The following is a 27,084-nucleotide window of genomic DNA, read 5'->3' on the forward strand; positions in this document are numbered from 1 at the left end:
TAAATTAGTGACCCGTTGGGCAATACATTCCTCAAATGTAGGTTTTTTATTCCTCAAATGTAGGATGTAAGCGTAAAAGAAAGGGAACACTGTCTTGAGCAATGCACACTAATATTTCAAATGGAGCATTCTACCTGGCCAGCAAATCAAGGGCTCGTTTCTTCTAATCAAAGAGGGGAAGCGATTTTATTCTTCCATGACTTTTTCCCTGGAACGAAGCTGAGCCACATGCGCTTGGAGGCGGCGCAATTATTTGAACGTGAAAACATAAAACTGGACCGGGCAGTCCGAGTCAGAGATGAAGCCAATGTTCGGAGGCGCAATGATAAGCTAATCAATATTAACGTACTTGTATGGAAATTAAAAATAAATTGGAAGGCAGCCGCCGACCAGTGGAAGAAAGGGTCATCCCCTCATCCTCAACTCAATGACAAGCTGAACAATAGTTTTTTAACGGATCACAAGCTCAGCGTCCAACACGTGGTGCTCTCCTGCCCACAACATCTTAATCACTACTGTTTGAAATTTCAAACTCATATGAAACTGCTTGGAGAGGAAGGAGGAGGGGCGGTTTCAATAATGTCAATTTTCATCCATCGCCTTATCTTTTTTCTCTTGTCTTGTACCTCAAATTCTCACAATGAGCATCACACCGGGCTAATGGCATATTTGTTGTCCATGTGCCTGGAGTGGTTGGAGAGACTCTGCACAATCACGCACACACATTTCTATTTCCAGCCACATTGATGCCATAACCTTGACAAGTCAGCCTGTCATCCATCGCCGCGTACTATATTTAATAGTGACCACTGCCTAACCACTGTCTAATTATTGCACTTCGTCAAGTTACTCATTATTGAATCATTTTGTATAAATTGATGATTCTTTTACTATTATACGCACAGATCTTACGCCAAGAAACTCGATCTTTAATACGTAAACTTCTCTGTAAAAAAAAAAAAACCCCTCCCCCCCCCCCAACAAAATTAACTGACAAATTCATTTAATATATAAGGTTTCATATGTAGTGCAAATGAGATCACTATTCCTTTCCAAATGTGCAGGAAATCTTGTGACTCTGAGCTGCGTGACGTCCCCCCCCCCCCCAATATGACTAAACATTGAACATTATTCAAAATCTTACACCTACCAAAAAGTTGAATAATCATATAATCAATAATATTCTGAAACCTTTGCCTTTTGCCTTGCATGTATTCTAAATCCAATCAAGTATTTGCATATAACTACTCACAGTTTGAAACTCAGTACTTTTCCAAAAGATATAGTACATATTAATTAGGAAGTTGAGTTTACTTAGAACCTAACCCCATGCTCGTCATTCCTGTCATAATGAAGCTTTACAGTCAGATACAAACAGTGGGCTCATGTGTTTTGGAGAAGCCATTTGATTTTGGTCGCGTCCAGATAAGTTCAACTGGCATGCCACCAAAAACAAACATGACAACTACCTTTCCTCATTCTCTCATCAAACGAATAATTAGCCTACTGAAAACCACGTCGAACCTTTTTTTATTATTTTTAAGGATATCGGATAATAATTTATATTAGTAGTCTCTCCTGTCATCTCGAAGTTCGAGATATACATATCATGGTCATATGTCTAAACCAACTAATTCAAATCTTCAAAATCTTAACAAGTTTTTGGCCATGAAACGGATTTATTCTACTGTACTGGATCGTTACGTTGTTAAATGATTTGAACAGAGTGTGAAGTACACGTAATACAGCCATATATAGAAGCCTTATAGACCGTTGTGTTGCTCAACTATTTGTGATTCATAAGCATTAAAACGTTCAAATGTTGCTGGTTGCGTTATTCGAACGTTTTTAGGTCATGTAGGACCATAGGAAAAAGCTAATGACTAAATTCCAAATGAGAAACATAAGGGGCGGGGGAGGAGAATGTTATAAGTCCCATGTGTGAAAATTTCACGTGGGCTTTATAAGTTTAATAAACTCTTTTTTTAAAAAATTAGTTTTTTGGGATTTGATTTTTTTTTTTTAGCTTATCACAGATAAACATATTCAATTATTGATTGAGAACCGTTGAGGGGCTGAATGGGGCCCATTGCAAGTGAAATTACGCTAATATGGACGGCAAAAAATTGCATTATTCTTATTTTTTAATCATGTCATCGTCTTGCCATAGATACAAAAAATAAACCAAAAAAAAAAGAATTCTAAATTAATCATCCCATTTTCTTACACACTCTTTCCGTCTCTCGTCCGTTAAATACCCCTTTTTCCCCATTCATCCTTCAATCAAGCAAACGAATACACAACCAGCGCAGGCCTAGCTTGTGTAGTTCAAACAAAAATGGGGAAAGACGTGGAAGTAGCAGAGCAAAGAGAGATGACGGCGAAAGACTACCACGACCCGCCTCCGGCGCCGTTGATCGACCTGGAAGAGCTAACCAAGTGGTCACTATACAGAGCCGTCATAGCGGAGTTCGTAGCAACCCTTCTCTTCCTATACATAACGGTGCTGACCATTATCGGGTACAAAAACCAGACTTCGGGCACCACCCCTGAGGCCCAGTGCGAAGGAGTTGGCATCCTTGGTATCGCCTGGGCCTTCGGTGGCATGATCTTCATCCTCGTTTACTGCACCGCCGGTATCTCTGGTAAGACGACCAACCACTGATCTTGCGGTTGACCTCTCAATATATTATGTATGTAACGCCGTATTGTTACTAAAGTTGAGCTGCGTACGTGATGCAGGAGGACACATAAACCCGGCGGTGACATTCGGGCTTTTCGTCGGAAGAAAGGTGTCGCTGATAAGGGCGGTTTTATATATCTTAGCACAAATGGCCGGTGCTATCTGCGGGACTGGACTGGCCAAGGGCTTCCAGACAGCGTACTACGACAGGTATGGAGGTGGGGCCAATTCCGTTCAAGAAGGTTACAGCAAGGGCACGGCTTTGGGTGCTGAGATCATTGGTACCTTCGTTCTCGTCTACACTGTCTTCTCTGCCACTGATCCTAAGAGGAGTGCCAGAGACTCCCATGTTCCTGTATGCAACTGATCATCTCTCTTCTCACTTTAATTATATTTCTTGGTTTACTTTTGTTTTGATCGATTTCTCTATGTTAAATTTGAAAGGTCTTGGCACCACTGCCCATTGGATTCGCTGTGTTCATGGTTCACTTGGCCACCATCCCAGTTACCGGCACCGGCATTAACCCAGCAAGAAGTTTCGGCGCTGCTGTTATCTACAACAACGACAAGATCTGGGATGACCATGTAATTTTCCTAACCATTCCGTTTATTATTTCAAAGGAAAACTGAATAGGAAGTTTATGTGCGCGCTTAATTTTGTCGATCTTTTGTGTTTGTTCGCGTCAGTGGATATTCTGGGTTGGACCAATAATTGGAGCTGCGGCGGCTGCAATCTACCACGAGCACATTCTGAGAGCTACGGCCATAAAAGCTTTTGGCTCTTTCAGGAGCAACGCTTAACATGATTAAGCCAACCCAAGGCTTTGGTGTTTCCCTGAAAACAATGACAATTTGATCATTTGGAGGGAGGAACGAACAAATGCATGTGTGTTTTCTGCGGGCCTGATCTTTTGCGTTTCTTTATTTTCTTTTTGTTTCATGCTTTAGAGGAAACTGCCAAAAGCCAACTGTAGATAAACATGTCCAAGGGTGTATTTTGTATCCCCCTCGTGTTTTGAATATGGGTTTTTCTAAAATTTTGGTTATAAATTTTCTTTGTGAAATTGGAGCATACACGAATATAAAATGTGGGGGCAAATAAAGTGCGTGCATGAACCCCATGTTTTATATTTATCTCTAATTTTGCAAAAGAAATTTATAATTAAGAGATTTTAGAAGAATCAGACTCTATCCTTTTCCTCTATAAATTTCTGCATTCCTCGTGTTTACTTGTGCCAATGCTTTACTCCTTAGTAATTTATTTTCCTCCTCTACTTCTTCCTGGTGCAAGTTAATATGTACTCATCTTCTTCCCTGTTAAAGCTAGCAATTCCCGTGTGTTTCTACAAGTTTTTTTTTTTGCAAACGTTTCTACAAGGTGTAACGTCTTAATTTGCTCTACCAAGAAAGGCCAAGGCTTCGTCGTTCAGTTCTCTTCGGATCTTCTATCCGGTCAAATGTTAGTTCCGAAACATGAAACATCTCACATGCCTCCGGGTGAAAATGGAGGGACAGACAGATAATGAGTGGAAGAAAGTAACCTTATCCAATACCAGAACCGGGAGAGAAGAGAGAGAGAGAGAGCTATATTTATCCACTTGAGATACAGGAAAAAAAAATCCTTAGTTCTCAGGTTAAAGCTCAATTTCCGGAAGTTTGGTGATGTTTTCTCTCGTGTGGTCCAATTAGTTAGGTACGTAATAGTGTTCATGTCAAGCTGGACGCGGACTATAATGACAGAGGAAATGTCACATGGAATGGACAACATAATACGGTGTCCTTGTTGCTCGTAAATTAAGACACAACATGAGGACGGAGGTATACGTGCAAGCCTACAAGCATCTTGAAACTTCCAGTTCACTAAATGCAACTATCATTCCTCTCTCACAATCGTGTGATTTTGGGATGCGATGCCGTGCTTTGGATTCTTCTTTTTCCTCTCCCATCTGTGACCCTGGTGTGAGGGAACTATTAAATTAAAGTAATGAAAGAAAAAGCCAAGCCACACACGTCACACGACAGCCGACGGCCTTGGGGCTCCTAATTTGAGTAACATGTCTGTCATTTGGAAATTAATAAATGACAAGGCGTCTCATGCCTGTCCTATCACTTTATTGTAAATAGCATGTTTGGTCAAGTTTAGCTGTTGATGGGGAGCCACCATTAGGCTTCCATTATTGAGCTTTGAGATACCGTGGCCACAGCTCACATGCAATCTCACAGATGTCACAATCCTCTTGGTTATTTTTGTAAAAATCTCATAGGTTTTCCTTTGAGGAATTTTAATATCATTAGATTATAATTGAATGACTAATATCTCAATTGAAACTTAACTGGGAGGGCTCAACTAAGAAGGTCTGAATCCATAAACTGCACAAGGCAAATTTTGTGATTAATCTCCCTCACACACACTCGGACTTCATATAATTTTGAGTTTTAATTTGCTCATCTCTGAATTCCAGGGCTTGTGGCTTATTCATCTGATTTCAACGGAGGTATCCAAATTTATGTTAAGAAGCATTAAACCAAAGGATCATCTTTTTGTTGGAGCCGAGTAATTCAATTTGCTGTCTTGGATATATGAGAGCCAAAGGACACGTTTGATGGAATTCCGTCGTCCTGAAACCAAGTTTCATAGTCCCAGTTTATTCAGCAATCTCTGGAGAACACCGGGGGATCTAGAGTTTGCTTAACAAAAGATATCAGAAGGAATAGTTAAATGATAATGGTGAAGCATGTTGAATTAGCTATTTACCGCTGATACCGATGTTACAATTTTAAAATTATATAAACTGATAAATTATTTAACATGACATAGGAATATTTTAGAAAAAAAATATTACATTTGCATAATTAAGTAATTTATTAATCTATTCAAATTAATTAAGTATTTCTTACCGTAAGCATTGGAAGAGTATAACTTATCATTTTGAATCCTTAAGCATCGTTTACTGAAAATATTACACACCCGTTATTATGAGAGTGAACGCACCACAAGACCGGACAAGTTACTCCTTCGCCGCGCAGCAGAGGCATCTGTCTTTTAAGTTATCTCCTATGGCTCCTTCCTTCTTTTTTTTTCCTTATATATACAAGCAGAAGTTTAAATGAGTTGAGTTTCAAGAGCTCATTAAAGTCAAAGCATATGTTGAAATTCAGAAATCACTTATAGGGATTACTTACAGGTTACCACTAACAAGGTACTTACATTAACAGTAAGATTTAAACTTACGATCTTATGAGTTATGAATCAACTTCTTACTAGTTGGCTTAACTTTTGCTGGCAAGACGGCTCCTTTGTTCTGTGGAGCTTTCGGTTCAAGGCAGTGAGGAAGAGGGTTGAGCCGAGGGGCGTTTTTGTTTCTAACCCAATTCATGCTAAGGCCCAATCGCCTAGAACATGGGCATTCTCTTTGGTTTCAAGCCCAACAAGACAGCCTCAATTTTAAAAGGTTCAGTACAAAATAATGAAAATATGATGTAACGGGAGAAATACAATGCAAGAGAAAGAAGGCACCACACAACTGTGCATGGTTGGCAACAAAATATAACAAGGTATGCCTATGAGTTCTGCTTGCACTTGCACGCGCCTCGCGCATTTGCAATAATAATACGAGAAAGGGGCAGCCCAATCACGGGAGAGGCTCCCCCATTATTATTATGACTCATCACTTCTCTCTTGCGTTGCTTTCTGCCCTTTGCTGCCCCTCCAAGCTAAGCTAACCCTCCCTTCCACTCCATGCTTCACCCACTTCTCTGCGTTCCCCCAAAGCAAAATACAATCAACCCCTCCTCATTATGTATTCTACTCATTATTCTTCATTACTTCATCAGTACTGTGACTTAGCCTCATGTGTAGAAATCATGGCCTTCTTTGAGTGGATGATTAATGCCTTTTTTCACTGTGGATTGCTTAATTAATTATCTGACACTTGCATCCCCTTTGTTTTTCCCCCACCTGCTCTTCCTATGTTTTTGAGTATGGCACTCAATTACATGACAACCCACTCCACTGCCAACATCATTCTCAGAGCCACGTCCGAGCCATCCGCTCTCAGGCAGTGTACTTCATATCACTTCATTGCCTTCTTTAGGACTTGAACAACTTATTGATTGATAGTCCTTGAGCGTGAGGGTAGTTTGGAAATTAAAACGGTTCAATATTTCGAGTGGCAAGGGGCCAGAAAAAAAGAAAAGGAAAAAAGAAAAAAAAGAAAGAAACCATAATTCTGTTCCCCTTTCAGTAGGCTGCTTTTCCCCTGCAAGAATTGAATTCCAAGTAACAACCACTTACTTGGACCTTATAAAAGCCAGTGAAGCCCCTGATAAGCTTTCATCCCAAAGCTTCTTCATTCTCTGCTTTTCAAGTGTCCAACACAGAAAACAAAGAAACAAGATGAGTCCGTTTGGCTTCTCTCTGCTCTTCCTCTTGTCCCTGACCCTTGTGTCCATTGCTGCGTCCCAAGAACGAGCCCCCCACGGGCTTGTTAATGAGAGACCCGTGGCTTTTCCACCATCAGCATATGACTTCTTCCATCCGAATGCAAGAAAGCCTGAGGCAGGAGACGAGTGTTCTGCATCCAAATGCTCACCGCTTCCAGAAGCGGCTCAAGTGGAAGCCACTCAGATATATGAAAGCAAAGCCTTGGCTTCCCAGAAAGGCAGAAAGCAAATAGGAGCTGGAGGGATTGCTGGCATTGTGTTTGGCGTTGCTTTTGCGGTGCTTCTTGCAATGGGAGTCTACTACGTGAGGGTCAAACGTCAAGCCAACATGAGTCGAGCCAATACTGTCCAACCTCAAGCTTGACGAGCTTTTCTGCATTAACTTAGAAGTCTCAGCTTAGTAGCAGGGAATGCGTCCCTGCCTCTCTCTATCTCACTTTCTTATCCCTTACTAGTAGTAGTTTGCTCCTCTCTAATTCCAGTGTGATGGTTAGCCTGTGTATCTATGGTTATGATAGTGACTCATTTGAATGTCATTAAGATATCACCACTGCTGTATGTTTCTGATGCTCACCTGTCGGTATGAAGATCAACAACCGAATTGGGATCCTTCAGGACATAATTGTAACTATTTTAAGCGTTTCATAGTCATACTGGGGAGACAATAGACGCAGGAGTCGGTTAAATAATTATAATCCCTGAATGCTAAAACTCGAAATTCTCTTTATCATCATTATCACATATCATAGTCGAATACCGTGTATGGCAGGCATATCAGTTTAAAACATGATTTTTTTCTGTAGAAATTATCGGCCAAAGTGTCTTAATTTCCGCCAGTCAAAAATACATTGAAAAGAAAGAGAGGGACAATAGGGAGCAAAAGCAAATTCTTACGTTTACTTTAGCTTTGGAGTTCAAAGATTTTATTAGCTATACTTTCACAGAATTTGCAATTTTTGTATTTGCCAGTGTATCAAAAAAAAAAAAAAAGAATTTTTATTTGTAAGGCGAGCGAACCGAAATCAGAAACATTGAGGTGAATTCAATTCTGGTGCGTTATATCTCTATCGAATATAATTTGCTCCATACTTGTTCAAAATTTCTGAAATCTTGTTCGAATATGAACTCTTTCACGTGACTTTCATCTCTTATAAACTTACGTTACGATCTGTCTACAAGAAACGGCAGATGACAATTAATATTAACAGAGTGCCGACCAATATGGCAATATGTGCGTTTCGTTGACGATAGGCGCCTGCTAACAAAACGCCCCTCCAGCCATTCACCCAACCCAAGCAAATCCCGCTTTAAAAAACGGGCATCTTGTTGCATATATTAAAGCAGCGTGAGTACACAGGACACATTGTGATGCATATCCGTTTAACAATTCAGGATATCCAGAAGATAAAGAGAAGATCAAAGAATTTTATGTCCATGTATCACACAAAAGTTGAAACAGAAGTTGAAACACTAGTGTAAAACAGCACTCATCAACCACTTCTACCATCCACGTGAACTGAGAGACTTTATCAAAGGCCCAAATGTCTGGTCCACAGTTTTGTTCCATGAGTGTGCCAATTCTGAACGCGATTTCTTCCCACATATGGGTTCTCTAACCTGTTGGAGCATCAAAGCCAAAAGGACACGTTATAAAAATTGCTGAGCAAATCAGGAATTTAAATGCACAGAACAGTTAAAGTGCCCTTCATTTGTTAATGTTATGTTCCCCAGGCCTGCGGTCTTTGAATCATAGTGAAAGAATCCATTCCTTTGTAAGAATTAAGAGTAAAGGCAGACATGGCATTTTATTCTTTTGAAGGGGGAATTCTTAAGCCGGTTTGGTTTCAATTTGAATCATAGTTGTAAGGCTGACAACATAGGCAAACTATAAACACACAGTAAGGACATGCTGATAGTGCTACCACAGAATGCATATATCCAGCTTTGACCAAGCTGATACCACGCAAATTTAACTTAACGTTTGACCATCTGCAATTCTGCATCATAAATGGTAAATCTCACTGTAGTCTGTAGTAATTCCCACAAAATTCGATATAGGGCAATAAGGTGATAGTCCAATTCTCTGTTTTGGGCTTTTAAGTAGAATGCGGAAATTGTAATAACTCAAGAGGACAACTCTACACTAAAATTCACATGCATGTTCATGTAGGTTGAAGCAATAATACGCAACGTCCCATCTTAAGCAACAAGGGTAATGCCAACATATGTTGCAACACCAGCCCAAAAATCTATCGCATTTTGAGCTAATATGGAAATGACAGAAATGCTCTCAAGGTGTTTCTCGTTATTCATCAGACATAGATTCAAGTAATGTGCTTAACATAAACGATTCCATTTTTGAAAGTGATAATACTCAACCAGAAACCAATTAAGATTAGAAAAAAAGATTCCTGCTTTATCATCTTATTGTGAACTAACGATCTATCCCAGGCACTTTGACAATCCAATGTATCATGTCATCACATCATCTTCAACATATGGCGATGAAAATTTTGAGCTTCCCTTTCCATTCGGTAGGTATGATTCTATCAGTGAACTATATTTTAAGAGTTTATTATGCAGAGATATGATCGAAGGCACACACCCAAGATAATAATACAAGCAATACATAAAACAATGGGAATATAACAAAAATCGAAGTTCTTTTCTTTGCACCCGCATCTTAAGATCTAAGCTCGTGGTCATGGTCATCATTGTCCAGAAAAACTGACGCAATTGTTCAACTAACATTCTCCATAAATCTAAGCCATCTTCGAAGTGATAAAAATCCACAGCTCAAAAAAATTCAGCCAGGAACCATTCATCAAGCTGAAGCAGAGAACCATCTCATCTATGTCAATTGGATTTCTATTCGACAACAAGTTAATAGAAATGAGGGACTTATAACTAGTTGTAACCATGTGCATCGGTAGAATCGAATTTAAACAAGCGTCAAAAGGGAAAAAGACATTGGGTTTACCGGAGTGTGGTGAGGAGACTCGGATTGAATACGGGAAATGGAATTATATATTTGTCTGCGTTCTTCAAACACAATCGACCCTGTAAAAAGGACTCCCAGTGTAGCCCCGAGTAACCGCTCCTTTGTATTTCGTAATTGCGGAGAAAGAAATGAAAATGGGAAATTCAGTGCACCAATGTCGGTAGAAGGGGGGAAAAACACAGAATCCTTATAGTTGATCATACAGAAAGAAATACCTGAGCAAGAATGCTAATCATGGTTGGTTTTCCTGCAACAGATTAGCCAGAAGAGAAAAATGGCCAAGCTTTTCAATTGCAGCTCCCTGCAGAAGAGAGAGAAGAAGAACGGCGGAGGCAGCGTAACGAATTTCATTTACTAGACTCGAATATTGGGCCTTCAGACACGGCACTCAATCATTGGGCCTTTAGATACTGGACTGGAGACACCTCCAAATTGTTAGCGTCCATCCATGTACAGTATTATTTAATTAATTAGTACTCTTTTTATCCTTAATATAAGACTTATTTAACTAATTTGATTAGATTAAAGAAGTTGGGTAAGTTAGTTAATTATAAAAAATATAACATGTTTTTTTCTAAAATACCATAAACACCATAATCATTTTTTTAAATATCCTCCCTCCTTCACTTACTTGATTATAGTTGAGAGAATATTCATAGAAATAATTTTAAAAAAATTGATAAATATAATAAATAAGTCTTGTATTTAAAGCTAAAATTAATTTAATAATTAGATCCTATATTAAAAAACAGAAGAGTATATTATTTTCCACCGGAAACTATCGTGGGGATCATCGTCAAATAAATACCATCAACATTTTACATAATCTAATTATAAATAAATTATGATTGTAATTACCAATTTACACTTAAACTTAGTCAAAGGCACCGCTTTGAGCCAACTGTAAGATTCTAATGTACCGAAACTAACGGCGTCGTGCGAAGGTCAGAAAGCATTGATATATTCTAGTCAAACTCTCTCCCCTCAGTCAGAGTCTCACAGACAGATCTCCCTCCTTCCTCTACTTCTCCGGTGATCTTAAACCCTTCAAAAATGCCTAGTCGACGGCACGTCGTTGTCGTTTCGCTCACTACTCTTCTCCTCTTCTCATTGTTCGCTCTGTCTTCATGCAAGGCCGTCGAAAATGACGATGACGAAGATCTCAGCTTTCTCGAAGAAGCTGATGACAGCTCTTCTTCACATTACCACTACCCGGATCCGGCCCATTCCGACGATGATGATGATTCCTATGACGATAATTTCGGTGACTTCTCTAGCTACGACGGGTCGGGGGCCAATCAAGAGGCTTACAAACAACCAGATGTGGATGATAAGGATGTCGTCGTTTTGAAAGAGAGGAATTTTAGTGACGTTGTGGAGAATAATCGATTTGTAATGGTGGAATTCTACGCTCCCTGGTGTGGTCACTGCCAGGCTTTGGCACCAGAATACGCCGCCGCAGCGACGGAGTTGAAGTCTGAGAATGTGGTTTTGGCGAAGGTGGATGCAACAGAGGAGAATGAATTAGCGCATGAGTACGATGTTCAGGGATTCCCCACTGTCTACTTTTTCGTCGATGGGGTTCACAAGCCTTATACTGGTCAGAGAACCAAGTAAGTCTAGTCTATTGGATGTGATTCTCCTTTTTTCTTCATTTGGTTTCTTTCACAGTCAGTTCTGTCACTAGTGATGAATGTTAACTGTTATTTTCTACATGTCGTGGTACCGGACGTAATTCCTTTCCACACTCTTCGAAAATTTGAATGAAAATAGGCACTGTCAGTTATATCAATTATGCCCCCGGTCATGTATTGTGTCATAAACATCTTCTACTGCTTTCGGATCTGACTTCTTAATAACAATACAGAGATGCCATAGTGACCTGGATTAGGAAGAAAATAGGACCTGGCATATACAACATAACAACATTGGATGATGCTGAACGCATATTGACCTCTGAAAGCAAAGTTGTTTTGGGCTTCCTCGACTCTTTAGTTGTAAGTATTCACTATTTATTGTGCGGCCTGGATTCATATCTGTTCTTCCTATAATTCTATTTTGTTTTATCTGTTCTTCTATTTTGTAACGATATCTGCTGTTTTAGGAATTCTCTAAGTCCCTCATTAAATATCAAATATTCATCACATTTATTTTCATTCTGATCCCCAGAATATGATTAAGACAAATTGTTGCATTTCCAACTCCATCATCAGCATCTATTGTTGATCTCTTGGATTAAACTGTTCCGTCATTCAGACCAATGCCTCTCTAAGCCTAAAATTTGCGTGCAAAAAATATAAAGGGCCTAAAATTTGTTGGATGCACAGAAATATCTGAAATCCATTTATGGGGAAATTCTGACAGTCACGAGGCTGATGACTCATTTTCACTGCCATGTTATGAAGGGTTCTGAGAGTGAGGAGCTAGCGGCTGCTTCAAGACTTGAGGATGATGTAAATTTTTATCAAACCGCGAATCCTGATGTGGCAAAGCTTTTCCATATAGATCCAAATGTTAAACGCCCTGCTTTGGTCCTTCTCAAGAAAGAGGAGGAGAAGTTAAACCATTTTGGTTTGTTCTCTTTCTAATTCTTCTCTCTTTTGCATTAACTTCTAGAGTTTTCTCTGGTCATGGAGAACTGATATATTTTTATCTCAAGCTGCAGATGGCGAATTTGTAAAATCTAAAATATCGGATTTTGTGTTGGCTAACAAACTTCCTTTGGTCACAACTTTTACGAGAGAAAATGCCCCTTCAATTTTTGAAAGTTCCATCAAGAAACAGGTAATTGGTGAATGTAATGAACTTCTCTTTTCTTTTTTAATCTTTTTGGTTTGTCCATCAATGGAGAGACATACTTCAGAAATAGATTCTTATGATCTTTTGACATTGCCTTGTGCTTGGAACTTTGTTTTAGTTGTTGCTGTTTGCAACTTCAAATGATTCAGAGAAGTTTGTCTCTGTATTCCAAGAAGCAGCGAAATTTTTCAAGGGAAAGGTATATCATCTACAGGCTGCTCAATTTTTGTTCACTGTGCCATAGCACTCTGGCAGCAAACTTGTTTAGATTTTTTATTTCAGATAGTATGCAAGTGAATTATGATCGGCATCCTCCCAGTCATCATGTAGATTAGGACGGTATTTTTTTTTTTGGGGGGGGGGGGGATTGAAATATAGCCAAGAGAGTATGGGGTTAAGTTGTCAATGTTAGATGTAGCTTGTTCAAGTATGTCACTCTATAGCCTTGTCCTTATGGATCATCTATTGCAGCTAATCTTTGTACATGTGGAAATGGATAATGAAGATGTTGGAAGGCCTGTTGCAGATTATTTTGGTATCACTGGAAATGCTCCCCAAGTAATATTTTGTTCTCTCCATATGGTTCTTTTGAATTTCATCCCAGTGGTTGAGTCATAACATTGAATCATTTCATTGAACCTGTGTGTTTCCGACGAAGGTAATTGGATACACAGGAAATGATGATGGAAAGAAATTTGTGCTTGATGGCGAGGTGACCAGAGACAAAATTAAGGTACTTCTTCCCATCTTCCTCTCCCCACCACATCATGCGAACAGCCTTATGTTCTTCCCACTACATAATGTTAAATGTGTTCGAGTGTTTCCTTATATTTCTGGAGAGCTGCAGAAGCATAATTGCATCTAAAGATCTTGCCTCTGTTATCTCAGGCATTTGGGGAAGATTTCCTCGAAGACAAGCTAAAACCTTTTTATAAATCTGATCCTGTCCCTGACAATGTAAGTTATGTTGCTTTCCTGCTATCGGAAATGTTCTAGTAAGATCTTTATCTAACACATTTTTTTTCTTAACTTGATTGCAGAATGATGGTGATGTAAAAATAGTTGTTGGGGATAATTTTGATGAAATTGTCTTGGATGAGTCAAAGGACGTCCTCCTTGAGGTACTATTCTAACCCACTAATTGTGATGGGAATGTTTATTTTATTTACCTCTGCAGCTTCTTTTTCTCAATTTTGTGCTTCTGAAAATACTAGATTTATGCACCTTGGTGTGGCCATTGCCAAGCACTTGAACCAACATACAACAAACTGGCAAAACAGCTGCGTGGCATTGAGTCTCTAGTAATAGCCAAGATGGATGGAACAACAAATGAGCACCCAAGGGCAAAGGTAGACCTCATTTTTCAGTTTTTCACCATCTTCGCTAGCATAAAATATGTGCTATTGCTTTTCTTTACTAAAATGGATTGGATTGGAACTCAAGTGTTGCCCTTTTCAGTTAAGAGTAGAATACAGTCTCTTGTTTTTTTAATAATGGATAGTCTCTTGTGTTTCATAAGTGTATGCTCTTAACCTGTTGAGTTTTAAAACAAAAAGAAAGAAAGATTGGTTTTAGAATATATTGATCAGCAATTTTTTATGTTCATTTTGCAGGCTGATGGATTCCCTACTCTTCTCTTCTTCCCAGCAGGGAACAAGACTTCTGATCCTGTTAGTGAAAAACCAGACACTAGTACCTATTTTCCGTATTGAGCTGCCTCCAATCTTTGTATGCTTTATCTTTAGATATACTAATATGACTCAGGTTCAAATGCAGGTTACTGTTGATGCAGATCGTACCGTGGTGGCCTTGTATAAATTCCTCAGAAAACATGCATCAATCCCATTCAAGCTTGAGAAACCAGCCTCAACTCCGAAACCCGAGAGTCCAGACGCCAAGAAGAGTCAGAGTAGCAGCAGCGACGTGAAAGATGAATTGTGAGGCTTTAAATGATATTCTATTTATGGTGGTTAGATTCAGATGGATGGTGATAGAATGACCTCGGGAGAGAAACAAATACGACTTCTCCTTTACTGTTGAGCAATAACCGGGATGAAATGAAGCTCTAGGCTGGGCTGCTAGATATAGGAGGCAAATAATCGACACTTGTGTTGTTGGTCCTCAACTTTTCCTTTTGTTTAGAATTTTGCGTGATGCTTAATAAACAATTGCCTCCGAAGTTTCATCTTCAGCTTTCGTTCAGTTTTGCTTGCATTTCATTTGGTATCGGACGTGTCTCGGAATTGGTTCTAAGCGGATGCAAAATGTTTTTCTTTTCCTTCTCAGTTGAATCTTTGAATTTTCAATTTCGGACTTCATCACTTAACAAAATTTTAAATCTAAAATCGATTAATTATCTATGATCACAATTAAAATGAGCTCCCTTTCAGATCACGCAAGCCTTTCACCTCTAAGGCTAATGCAATGTTAAGGAAGCGTGATTCACATTATTCAAGGGAATTCGATCATTATTCATTCTTTTTCATGAACGAGCAGCTGTGGTCCGTGTATCAACAGAGTTTCCCCCCTCCTTAATTGATGAATGCCTCAAAGTGGCAGGGAAAAGAAAGGGAGTTGCTTATTCGGCTTCTTCCATTGTTCACGGCCACAACAGCTCCGGTGATTTTACTCCTCTGTAGGAGGGTCTACCCAACGTCCATGTTCTTTTATCAGATCGATCAATGCATCGGTTGCGCGCTCCATTTCTATTCCACGCCTCACCACCGTCTGTAACGCCATTCAACTCATTGTCAATTTTCATTTCATGAGGGAAAGAACAGAGAGAGCGAGGGAGAGGGAGAGGGAGAGAGAAGAATGATCCTGACGCGTAGAAACGTTTTACAGTGGATATTACCTTCCCAACGTAAAGGTCGATCTTTCCTGGCGCACCTCCTACATACCCAAAGTCTGCATCAGCCATCTCTCCGGGTCCATTAACGATGCAACCCATGATAGCAATCTGATACGGCAGACAATCATCATAGTAGAAACGAAAAGTAATTTGAATTCTGTTAATGCTATTTTGCGCAGAATAATTATGACACATTGCAGGTTATAAATTATCAAAGAAGCAGAATTTCAGCCCAAAAAGGGTACCAGAGATTTACCGAAACACCAGGCAAGTGTGATGTCTTCTCTCGTATTTGTGCACTTACTTCTTGAAGGTCGAACAAAGTTCTCCCGCAGGATGGACATGATACGTACTCCTGCAGCATAATTTAGGCATATAAATAAGGGTCAGGACTGTTTCTTAAGTCCAGTCCAAGTCTTCTCTGTGGCCATGGTTAAACCGACTTACTGTTTTTGTATTCCTCATTCTGCATCCTTGGAGCAAGTTGAAAGATGTATTCCTCAGAAAATCAAAATCTCTATCTGGGGCCTCTAAAAGAAGACCGTCTCCAAGCCCATCAACCAGAAGTGCTCCGGCATTGGCACCGGCACCAATAACCAAGTCATCACTGAGTAGCAGCAAATTAGGTTTCGTCATGACTATGACTGTATTTATTTTTTGAATTCTTCACCAAGAAGCACAATACATTAAAAATACCTGTGGATTCCATTTGGAAACTGAATATGATGAATGACTGGAAAATCCAAGGAATTTTCTGCCAGGTACTCAAATAACCTGATGGCAATGCATGATATAGGATTAGACGATTTCTATATGGCAGTGAAGTTGAAGTTTGTAGAATAAGCATACCAGAGGGCAAATAAAATAATAAAAAGCTGCTATATTGAAAAATTCCCACCTCCTTGCTGCATGCACCCTGCTAACTTTGTTTTCAGTATAAGGTAAGTCATGGAGAAGCATAGTAACATCAACAGCTTTGAGCATTTCCAGTTCTTCTTGAGGCTCATCACCACGTACTGACACAACCAATCTTGTGCCTGAAAGGACATCAATTGACAGGATATTACGCTACTTTCAAGTGGGCAGGGAAAATATGTCACTAGAGCGAGACTACGTATTGAACAAATGACACAGACCCCATTCCCCAATTTAACGTTATCTACTTATCTTACTTTAAAATTTCAGAAAAAAAGGTGGTCAATGTAATTTGTATTAACCTAAACAAGAACATCAAGATGACTGGCACCTTGCGGCAAGAGCTTGTAAGCACCAGTTGATAGTTCCTTCAGGTTTACCAAAACCATGGCGTTGGGTAACGGCTTTGTTAGCTGCTCTGATAAAGGAGTTATCACCCCCATGCTTATATCTATCAGCCGTTTCAGAGCTACCCGCTGATCACAAAAAGTAATATCGAAGTGAATCAGAACAAGAAATTGTTTCCCCTTTGAGTATAATGTTGCACATTTTCGTAGATGAAGGTCCTTACAGCATCAGCATCATCCACTGGAGGAAGTTGCCGCAATAAGATTGAATCCACTGTAGCCAGATCCTAAAGATACAGAACCATGTAAGCAACTTCTTCTGTGGATCGAGAACAGTTGACACAACATATTCACCCAAGAAATAAGAGAAAAATACCTTAAATGGCATACCAACAATGAGTTTGGCTGCAAGGGACTTGTAGAGGAGCTCAGGCACCTGCAGGAATCAGGAACAGGAATTAAAAAAGAAAAAATGTAAAATGCTCGTTCTTAGAATGACACATGGCATGCCTGCTTCTCCACTAACTAAAAATAAAATATAGAACAAAATTAGCACAAGAAGAAACATCCAGCAGACCAGAAAAGAAGAAAGTAGGACAAAGGAAGTACGGTTCAAACGTTACCTTTAATTGATCCAAGGAGACGGACATGAGAACAGAACCATCCCGGTGCAGGACGCCTCTGTAATCCACCTCCTCACCCTGTATTAATATCAAAAGATAACAATATGTTCTAATGTGTGGGCAGCGCATAAGAACAACATAGATAAATTTCACACGGTTTATAATCTGACCTCTCTTTGTACTGGCAATTGACCAGAACGGCGCTGGAAGTCAAAATAATGTCTGTGCTTTTCTTCAAAAGGTGCCTGATGGAGTAGTGCCATTAAAGTTCATTAGCTTTTCTGATATGTCAAAATTTCGAGTTAGAGAACTTAGGCATGTTTACATCAGAGTCATTATTTGGAGACATACCACCCCTTGCTGGAGTTCAGCAGCCCTCATACCAAGGTTGGCCAACCTTCTGCAGGGATCTATCTCCTCTTCAGGCGGTTCAGTGAGAGAAACCCTAATCGTATCACCCAAACCATCCTGCATTTACAGTTACAGCAACGCTTGTGAAGACATAGCTTTATCTGCATAAATATCCGTTCAAGGTGCAGCTTCTCATATGAATACCTGAAGAAGTGTTCCAATACCAATTGCAGACTTCATACGCCCATCTTCACCTTCTCCAGCTTCAGTCACTCCCAAGTGTAATGGATAATCCCAACCAAGAACATACATTTCAGCTACAAGTAAACGATAAGCCTGGACCATCACAACTGGGTTGCTTGCTTTCATAGAGAAGACAAAATTGTGGAAGTCCAACTTTCGGCATATCCTTGCAAATTCAAAAGCTGATTCAACCTGTACAATGTATGCTCATCAGGATGAACAATTCTGTATTCTTTTCTTGTGTGTTGTGTGTGCGCCCCAGGGGGGTGGTTTGGGAAATAAAGAACTGTTCGGTGCTCACCATTCCCCGGGGAGAGTCTCCATAATAACTCATTATACGATCTGAAAGACTGCCATGGTTTGTCCCAATGCGCATTGCTCTCCCATATTTCTTACATTTCTCAACCAATGGAGTGAAAACCTGACAACACTCAGAATACATCAATCCTTGCACATGTAGAGCTCAAGGAAGCGTACAACTCCAGAAGAGTACAAAATTGAAAAAGAGCAGATGGACGGGTTCACCTGTTCAATATGCTCAAGTTCTTTCTGATAATCTTCTTCTGTGTACTCTAGTTTCTCAAATTGAGCTCGTCTATCAGCTGCAGGAGACCACAATCTTGGAATTAGAATATGTTTAACTCTAAATTCTCAGAAAATTTGAGAAAGAAAAAAACGGTGCATAAAGAAAGATGCATACCAAAATTTCCAGGGTTGACACGAATCTTGTCAAAGCATTCCGCAACTCGCAAAGCAACAGACGGGGCAAAATGAATGTCAGCCACCAAAGGTATGTTGTAACTGGTCGTAGATGGATAAGGACAGAGTTAAACGGATGCGTAATATGTAATAATGGTGACCTGGAGCTCAATATTGCTCGCATCAATTCATACTTACTTTTTCTGCACAAGAGAGTTCTTAATCTCAAAGCATGCATCTGCTTCTTTCTTCCCTTGAACTGTTATCCGCACAATCTCAGCTCCTTTGTCCGCAATTCTCATCACCTGGCAATAGATTGCATTTGAATACATTAAATTACAACTCCCGTCAGTCTTATTTAAAGTGAAGAGAGGGAGGGAGGGAGCGGGGAGAGCAAGCAACTTGAACTAAAGATACATTTGAGTTAAAAGCAGTTGGACAACCTCTTCAACTGTTCCGGCAACATCCTTAGTGTCATTGGTTGTCATTGTCTGAATTCTTATTGGATGCTCACTACCGATAGCCACATTACCAACCATCACCGTCCTTGTTTTCCTCCTGACTGTCTTGTGTAATGATTCATTGTACTTTTGCCTAGGAACTACAATAATCCATGCATCAGGAGGAAATAAACAAGTAATAATTGTCAGGCATGATGTAAAAGTTGTATCTTCGAAAACCGTAAGTATAGGTAAGATTCAATGATAAATAGTTCAGGCATGTATCTTTGAAAACCGAAAATTACAAGATAAAATTTAAAAACAGCATTTAGAGTTTTGTAAAGGCAATCAGAAAGCAGCCCCAAAGGTGAGGCAATAGAAGCCTTCATGGAATAACCTACAGTGAGGACGAGAAAAGCAGAATGGAAATTATACCTACAAGAGGGCTTCCTTCTGATGCAGGTTGAAGTTCAACAATATCCCGGCCAGGACCTGATGAGTTCCTTATAACTAAGACCTTTGTCCTCCCAGATTTTATCCTCTTCAGACCCGAAACTCTCACAAAATCCATACTTCCCCCAAATCCCAAACTGGAATCTCTGCTCTTGAGCGCAGAAAATGAAGCAGGCACAGTCCCAGTAGCCATTTTCTTCAGGCCCAACACCTCACCTTAATCACACTGCGGAATTCAAATCAACTGATGGACAAGCAGCAATTCCTACTTATAATGCCTACAGCATCTCTCATACGTTGGTTAAAGAATTAAAAATAAACGCAGTCAACGATGAATATAAAAACCAACGGGTCGTCTTCCAAAGAAAGCCTGAGTTTTTATTGACAGTCAGATTTGAAAATATGCCAATAAATCAATTTTCAATTAATGTAGAGCGTAGAATTTCAAAATTAACTACCAACCCAATTCATAAATTCCCAGTTATATAAAAAGTCAATATTGTACCGCCAATTCAACTCTAAAAGCCAGCAAATAACATGCTAAAAAAAAATTATAAAGCGAGAAGAAACACCGGTTAACAACAGCAACAACAAAGAGCCCCGTGTAATTGAAATTGAACAGATTAAAGGGGCCAAAGAAAAAAGCAAAACTCCTTCAGGAGTGCTTCTGTAGAATTACAGCGAGTTGGTTCCATTAGGTTGGTGCGCGCGCTTAATTTGTCAGTACCTGGAGGCGCAACTGATTTTTGTGAGGGAAGGATATGGCGGGGAAGAGCCGATGATTGAAAAAACTCAGTAGCCTGTGATTATAAACATTTGCAGCACTCTCAGGAAAAAATTATGGTCCTATATATATCACAGAAGCGAAGGCGAAGATGAAAGATGACAAAAATATGTTCTTCAGCATCTCTTAATTTCTTTGCCAAATATTATCCTCTGCCAAACTCAGCAGTCGAAAGGCGTTAACTTAATGGTGGTTGAGACACATGCACGTATAATATCAAGTTATTAAATCCAAATGCATAGAATCTGACATTAATGTACTGCTATAAGTTCAACACCCTCCCCAGTCAGTAATTTCTTTCTGAAAATAAGAAATAAATAGGCCCAAATGTTTAATGTTATTTCACAAGTTGTATTGTATCACGTTTCAACTAATTTTTGACAAAGCCAGGATTTTTATAGTGTTTTTTCTTGTTAATTATATTTCCAAATTAAGTCGTGTTTCTTTAATTGTCCAACTTTTTTTTAGCAAAGTCTACCTTGTTATTTTGAACCTTTCATTCATAATTAATATATTCATGAATAGTGCCGCTTACGTTCATGTACTGGAAAAAAAATAGGTGATGAAACAAGAGCATGAACTTTGATCCCTTTGAAATGATTTAAATATTATATTTTAACCCATAATTAGATGCTGACCCTATAATTGGCATGAAATTCAAGGCAAATTATACAATTTATGACTTGTTATTATTATTTTTCAATACAAAAGAGATAAAGGTTCCGAGCCGAAGGAATCTGCCTAGGAACAAGAATGAGATATTCCGGTAACTTACCGAACTCAGATGTTTCTCAGTCGCTTTTCTTGGCCAGAAAAGAAATATTGCTTTTTAACTGAAACCATCAGATTCACATGCAACTCGAGAAATTTTGTTGCTGATGTGGGCACGAGGTTCCCCATCCTATCGACATCCATTTATGAGATTTAACTGTACTTTTTAACTATTGATTCTCAACGCGTTTGACGACAATGTGTTTTTAATTGTTTTCGGTAAAAATAGTATTTTAAAGCGAAAAAACGAAAAAAAAAATCGAAACATAATTCGTTTATTATTTTTTGACTGATCATATTCATTATTATTTCAGAAACGACGGACAATAAAAAATTTGTACGCAATTAAGTCGGGAGTTCAGTCGAAAGCAGCCACCATAATTGGTCCCTCCATATATAATTCAGCAGAAATAAATTAATGGAGTGATCACTTGACTTCTTCTCTGACTTGCCGCTTCAGATACAGAGGCAGTTCCTCGGTCTCACTATTGGTTTTGAAGGAAACAAAAAACAATCAAAGAAAAAACATTAAATGTTAACTCTCCTTCCATTCAAAAGGTCCCCAAAAGATGAACCTTTGATGAAGAACTTCTTAAATTCCTCGATCCTACTATTTTACTACTCTACCTTTCATCACCATCTTCATCATCCTCTTCTTGTTTTTAATCGTTTGATACTTGGCCTATCAGCTTCTGCGTTAATGAGGTGCTGAATTTAACACCAGAGGTCTTCACTCTTCCCTAACGCATTCTCAAAGCCGCTAGTTCCCCAGTACGAAGGGCACATAGAGATCTGGGTAGCTGTCAGGTAATAGCTACCAACTTCTCTGAAAGTCATATTCATCTGTAAGTGTTCAAACAAGAATGCAATTGTAATCGAGTAGCTAAATCCAAGATACCATTTCTGGCAAAATATGTATACGTGTTATCCAAAATATCACGGCGCCAACAATCTTCAAAACCATTTGATTTTGTAAGGGCTTTTATGTCGCATGGATAGGATGATAAAATTGTCTGGAATAATCTCAGTTTTTACATATTGTAATTTGATTGAAAGTGAGACAATTGTCGTCTTAGTCACACTGTAGGGGCTTTGATCAAAGATCCCAGAACAGAAGGCATAAAAGGATCCATGCGGGTTACTAAATTATACTCTGTCTTTGGCACATCAGCATCCAAGAACCTTTACAGTAATCCCCGACAAAACTTCGAAAGTTGATTCCCTGAATCCTTGTCTCTCAGCAGACATATATTACAGAAACAGAGGACCACAAGCCTTCTGGCTTAGCAAATACCAAAAACCACAAATTCTATAGCAAGACAAGTTATGATATAGGCCAATCTATTACTACAATACCAGCTGTACAGTAAGTGACACTCCAGAATTTCATTCTCCTATACAGTATGCGTATCAAAGCCAAAAAGACACCAGTTCAGCTCTAAGTTGAGTTTTGTTGACTTAGCGCCACCGTTTGACCGCCACTGGGAGGGCCTGAATATGCTTGCGTTGCACCATGAGGAACATTATGCTGTGCTGAAAATGCCGCCCATCTTCTTCTCCATCGAACAATTTCAACAAGAACAGAGCTCCCACTCATCACTATTCCAAACCCGGCAAATGTTGCAAGGAGGATTGCCAGAACCGCCTGCACGTGAACCTGCCAGAAACAAAGGCAAGAGCAGGTCAGCGCGCAAGAAATGCATGCAGCCAACTGGCCTAAAGAACCTGCACAACTAGCTCGTGCATCTCTGAAGAAATCTTTTGTTACTGTTTTAAAGTTAGAGACAACAGAGTCCCATCTGTATCAAGTATACTGCAAAAGTGCTTCACGTTCAGACCCATTAGGTCAAACATGCTCATTCCTCATTTATGACAATAATGTGGTACCATTGCGATTCATTTCATTATTTAATATGGCACTTTGTCCAGGTCAGTTTCAAGTGAAACATTAAAGGTCATGTGGCAAGAAGGTACTAGATACAAAAATCCATTACCAGTGAATAAAATATATGTGCGAACAGAACCACAAGAGCGAATTGGGCAGATGCATAAAACCAGATGAACCTGCTATTCACTGGACAAAACTTCAAAAGGTTAGGGCTTACATAACTTAGTAACAATATTTCATAACTCATTAAGTAAAGAACAAATGTACCGTAACTAAGAATGTATTTTGCAAATATTTCTAAAGAATCATCACAAACCTACCCATGGTTGATGAAGTCATGGAGGAGAGCAGACCCAGCACACATGAGAATGGAAGAGATATGGCAATTGCACCCGTCCCCATTCTCCCAACCTGAAAAATCAAATTACTGAGTCTATACAGAATTATGACTTCGAAAGAAGCCAGAGTATCGTTATTCTTACCAATAGCTGCTCAAGAAAACAGAAATAAGCTAGCATGCTCACGATGACAAGCACAGGAACTTCCTGCCAAACCCTACAAAATTGAGTAGACGATTAAAAGTATGACTCCAAGTCCCCAGCTTTTATTTACATTCATTGGCAAAAGTATTGTAAGAGAAGCTACTGACGTTGGAGTCATTAGTTGAAGCAAGATATTCAAGGAATGAAGTCTTCAAATAGGCATGTGAGTGAGACTTCCTAAACAAGTCAGACTTTATTTTTTGGTCATTGTTTCTTTTGGCCACGAGGGTTCACTAATTAAAATTAAGGCATGGCAGAAATACTAGTCGGCTGTAAATTCTAGATGATATGTAATACCTATTACTGCAAATAGAAAGATAAAATGGCCACAAGAGTCCATGATAAAGAATTGAGTTCCCAATTTAAGTATAGGGTCAATACCAATTCATTAAACTAATCTCTTTCAAACACAAAAAAAACTATTAACATGCCTGTATGCACTTGCATCTGCCTGCTGAGACCTACTCGCCCCTGTATTCTGAGTTACAACATTTTGGACCCTTAAGAGTGTGACAGATAGGTTCCGAACCTCCTCCTTGCACACATCACAGGTCTTGTTACCCTTGATACTAAACCATTTAATGGCGCATTCTTGGTGTGCCAGAGCAAGTTCACCTTTGCAGCTGCATTCCATCTTGAATGTTTCACCTCCTTCACATAGATCAACCAAACAAATCCTACAAACTGCGTCTTCTTCAGCTATATCTTCACCTTCATCATCATCACCATCACCATCACCGTTTTCTGGACCAAGAAAGACATTGAAGACTATTTACTAACTTGTTGTAAGATCTGAGATGATAAGTACATGAAAAGGACACACTACATTATGAAACGACAAATGAAAGCCAAGGAAAAAAGGTTGACTAGAAAGAAAAGACATAAGCAAATTTCAGGTGCCAAAAAAGACGTCATTTGCTTCACATGATCATTGGTTTTATAAACCAAGAAAGGAAAAAAAAAAAAAAACTACTTCGAAGATCAGAACTCAATTGCATATACTATTGGAACAGCAAAAGATTCAAAAATTAGAAATTGAAACAAGATGAGTAGGTAAGGGGGAAATGTGGAAAGGTACGCTTTCGCTATTTGAGTGTCCAGAAAACAAAGACATATTACGTGGATATGTATATAGGAAGTTCTGACAACAACTTTGGCGATCTGACGCATCAAGAAAATGCATTTTGATCTGACTTTAGGGTGCCTAACTGTTACTACTATTGGCATGTCGCTACTGGGATAATCAAGGAATCTTATTAAAAAGACATGCAAAATTGGATCAATTTTCACAAGAGAAGACGCAAATGCTTATAATGACGTACCAGTATCTTTGGATGGGGATGAGATCAACAATTCTTTTTTTCCCTTCACATGAGGAGTGGAAGGAATAACACGGAAAAATGAATCCATTCTTCTTATGCCCTTATCTAGACCAGTGACAGGCACCGACTGAGAACGGGCTATGTGCCCCTGCTCCTTTGTTTTCTGCAAAAGGAACTGATAACTTAGAGCAAAACAGATCTAAATTCATCATGCAAAAATCAGCATCAACAGAAATTTCCCATGGGATAGTGAGGGGGTTAAGGATGCACTCAGGCACATAGTTAAGCAGTAGAGTGAGTAGACATTAGTTGTTCTAAAATTTAGTATTCCTGGTGTGTTTATTTATAAATACAAATATATGCTAACTAGTACTATAAAAACTAAAAATTAAAAAAAAAATTATACGTATAAACTTTAATGACCCAACACCTTGACTAGAACAAACCCAGCAAAAAAGTCGATCTTAATGTTCTACACATTAGCTAATGAAAAGCCTAGACACCAATTCATCATAAATAAACAAAACTGGCAGATATCTTACATATAAAGATCCGCCAACACTTTCAGCATGAACAGATTCTGAGTTTGAATGAAGCTCCTCTACTGGTAATGATGACGTTCTCTTAATTCTAGGTGTAAATATCTTAGTAAGGGACAATGAACTTGCAATTGAAAGCTTTTCTCGAGGGACTGGAGAGGAACTTTCTGGAGCTGCACTAAAAGCCTTTTCAATATCTGATGATGTCTTATGCTTGAAGTTCAACTTTGGTAAGATACTTTTAATGGATGATTTGCCTCTTGGTGCGGACGGCCCAGGAGAATTATGAACGGGGGCATCAACAGAGCGTGAAGTCCCAAGAAAATTCACCTCTTGGGAGTGGGAGTGGGAGCGGGGCTTGGAGTCATTGGCATCTTAATTCCAACAAAATCTTGAGAATGCTCTTCTGATGTTCTTGGGGGTATTTCTAAAAGAAGATTTTGCCGCTTCCAATGACGGACATCTGTTGATTCCTCAGCCATCCCCATTGGACCATCAACCTGTACACCAAAAAATGAATTTGATAAATATTTAGATATTCCATGCAGATTAGTCCCCGGCCATCAACGTAATCATTCAATCTTACTATGGTCTTCATAGGCAGACTCTTCCACCTCACCACCTCAATTTTCCCACAAAAAGACTGTTATGGATCAACATCTCGAAAAGTTGTGATAATAACCCATAACTATGAGAGTTACACATATTACCAAAGACTATACCATCAGTATCAAGAAACGATTTTTGTTAGAGATCTGTAATTTCTAAGTACAGAGCAGCACATTGTGGACCGTCACCATTGAGGGAAAAAAAACATTTAAATACTTAAAGAACAACTAAATTGATTCTTTGAACACTTTTTTTGTTTTAAAAAAAATTACTGAGATGAGAAATAGACAAGAAAAATGCAATTTAAAATCCCCGCACCATGTGTTGATAGTGATATAAAGACTGGAAAGCATGCCTATTCAGGAAAGATCAACAACAGTTAGAAAATCATTAAATCTTGAGATTCTTTCAGCACCTATTTTAAGAAAATAAAGATAAAAAGCAAAGATAGTTAATGAGTGCATTCCAAACCACCAGACATCAAATTCGGCAATAACCACCCAATCTGGGGAATCCCCCGTTGCAGTGAATTAAAAACACCGTTAAAGATCAATGATGAAGAGCGGCGATCTTGAAATCAACACAAGAAATTTCGAGCAGCTAAGGCATAAACTAATCGAGGTTGTCCAGTATCCAAGATTTGTGGATGAATGGGGACCGAGGATATATGAAATACAAGACGTTGAGGCTTCGAGGGAAACTTGCTCAATTTTCCCCACAGAATGTCTTCAAAAAGGATTTGAGCGGTAAAGGTCGACTTGGGGGAAAAAAAGTTTCAAAC

At 39.1% G+C, this 27,084-nt stretch overlaps 5 protein-coding genes and 1 pseudogene across 7 annotated transcripts; 3 read left to right on the top strand and 3 right to left on the bottom strand.

Moving 5' to 3' along the window:
* The first annotated feature begins 2,271 nt into the window (after positions 1 to 2,271).
* Positions 2,272 to 4,025, top strand: LOC114716244 (aquaporin PIP2-7). Its single transcript, XM_028901226.1, has 4 exons — positions 2,272 to 2,645; positions 2,743 to 3,038; positions 3,128 to 3,268; positions 3,371 to 4,025. The coding sequence occupies exons 1-4, from the start codon at positions 2,339 to 2,341 to the stop codon at positions 3,482 to 3,484; spliced, it is 858 nt and encodes a 285-aa protein (XP_028757059.1). The 5' UTR covers positions 2,272 to 2,338; the 3' UTR covers positions 3,485 to 4,025.
* A 3,002-nt stretch (positions 4,026 to 7,027) lies between these two features.
* Positions 7,028 to 7,815, top strand: LOC114716245 (uncharacterized). Its single transcript, XM_028901227.1, has one exon. It carries the CDS (start codon positions 7,080 to 7,082, stop codon positions 7,488 to 7,490), a length of 411 nt encoding a protein of 136 aa, XP_028757060.1. The 5' UTR covers positions 7,028 to 7,079; the 3' UTR covers positions 7,491 to 7,815.
* Positions 7,816 to 8,411: 596 nt separating this feature from the next.
* On the bottom strand, positions 8,412 to 10,454 carry LOC114716246 (uncharacterized). Its single transcript, XM_028901228.1, has 3 exons — positions 10,343 to 10,454; positions 10,107 to 10,226; positions 8,412 to 8,743 (listed from the first exon to the last, which is right to left on the bottom strand). Exons 1-3 carry the CDS (start codon positions 10,361 to 10,363, stop codon positions 8,627 to 8,629), a joined length of 258 nt encoding a protein of 85 aa, XP_028757061.1. The 5' UTR covers positions 10,364 to 10,454; the 3' UTR covers positions 8,412 to 8,626.
* A 662-nt stretch (positions 10,455 to 11,116) lies between these two features.
* LOC114716243 (protein disulfide isomerase-like 1-4) lies at positions 11,117 to 15,128 on the top strand. 2 transcript variants are annotated; one of them, XM_028901224.1, is made up of 12 exons: positions 11,117 to 11,740; positions 11,995 to 12,124; positions 12,533 to 12,698; positions 12,787 to 12,911; positions 13,045 to 13,125; positions 13,398 to 13,484; positions 13,585 to 13,659; positions 13,815 to 13,883; positions 13,967 to 14,047; positions 14,141 to 14,275; positions 14,540 to 14,596; positions 14,703 to 15,128. In XM_028901224.1, the coding sequence occupies exons 1-12, from the start codon at positions 11,181 to 11,183 to the stop codon at positions 14,865 to 14,867; spliced, it is 1,731 nt and encodes a 576-aa protein (XP_028757057.1). In that variant the 5' UTR covers positions 11,117 to 11,180; the 3' UTR covers positions 14,868 to 15,128. The 2 variants fall into 2 exon arrangements, with proteins under 2 accessions (XP_028757057.1, XP_028757058.1); XM_028901225.1 differs by having other exon boundaries at positions 11,118 to 11,740; positions 12,793 to 12,911.
* Positions 15,129 to 15,257: 129 nt separating this feature from the next.
* LOC114716242 (4-hydroxy-3-methylbut-2-en-1-yl diphosphate synthase (ferredoxin), chloroplastic) lies at positions 15,258 to 20,790 on the bottom strand. 2 transcript variants are annotated; one of them, XM_028901223.1, is made up of 20 exons: positions 20,576 to 20,790; positions 19,831 to 20,064; positions 19,399 to 19,556; positions 19,154 to 19,260; positions 18,957 to 19,057; positions 18,782 to 18,858; positions 18,558 to 18,677; positions 18,218 to 18,448; positions 18,014 to 18,130; positions 17,833 to 17,907; positions 17,663 to 17,740; positions 17,416 to 17,475; positions 17,264 to 17,326; positions 17,024 to 17,168; positions 16,676 to 16,814; positions 16,474 to 16,551; positions 16,225 to 16,384; positions 16,034 to 16,132; positions 15,781 to 15,885; positions 15,258 to 15,653 (listed from the first exon to the last, which is right to left on the bottom strand). In XM_028901223.1, the coding sequence occupies exons 2-20, from the start codon at positions 20,039 to 20,041 to the stop codon at positions 15,552 to 15,554; spliced, it is 2,226 nt and encodes a 741-aa protein (XP_028757056.1). In that variant the 5' UTR covers positions 20,042 to 20,064; positions 20,576 to 20,790; the 3' UTR covers positions 15,258 to 15,551. The 2 variants fall into 2 exon arrangements, with proteins under 2 accessions (XP_028757056.1, XP_028757055.1); XM_028901222.1 differs by having other exon boundaries at positions 19,831 to 20,074.
* A 1,726-nt stretch (positions 20,791 to 22,516) lies between these two features.
* Positions 22,517 to 26,191, bottom strand: LOC114716259 (uncharacterized; annotated as a pseudogene).
* Positions 26,192 to 27,084: the final 893 nt, after the last annotated feature.

The sequence above is a fragment of the Neltuma alba genome, unplaced genomic scaffold, assembly GCF_004799145.2.
Source record: "Neltuma alba isolate B1F8T4 unplaced genomic scaffold, ASM479914v2 tig00011648_pilon, whole genome shotgun sequence".
Classification (NCBI taxonomy): Eukaryota; Viridiplantae; Streptophyta; class Magnoliopsida; order Fabales; family Fabaceae; genus Neltuma; species Neltuma alba.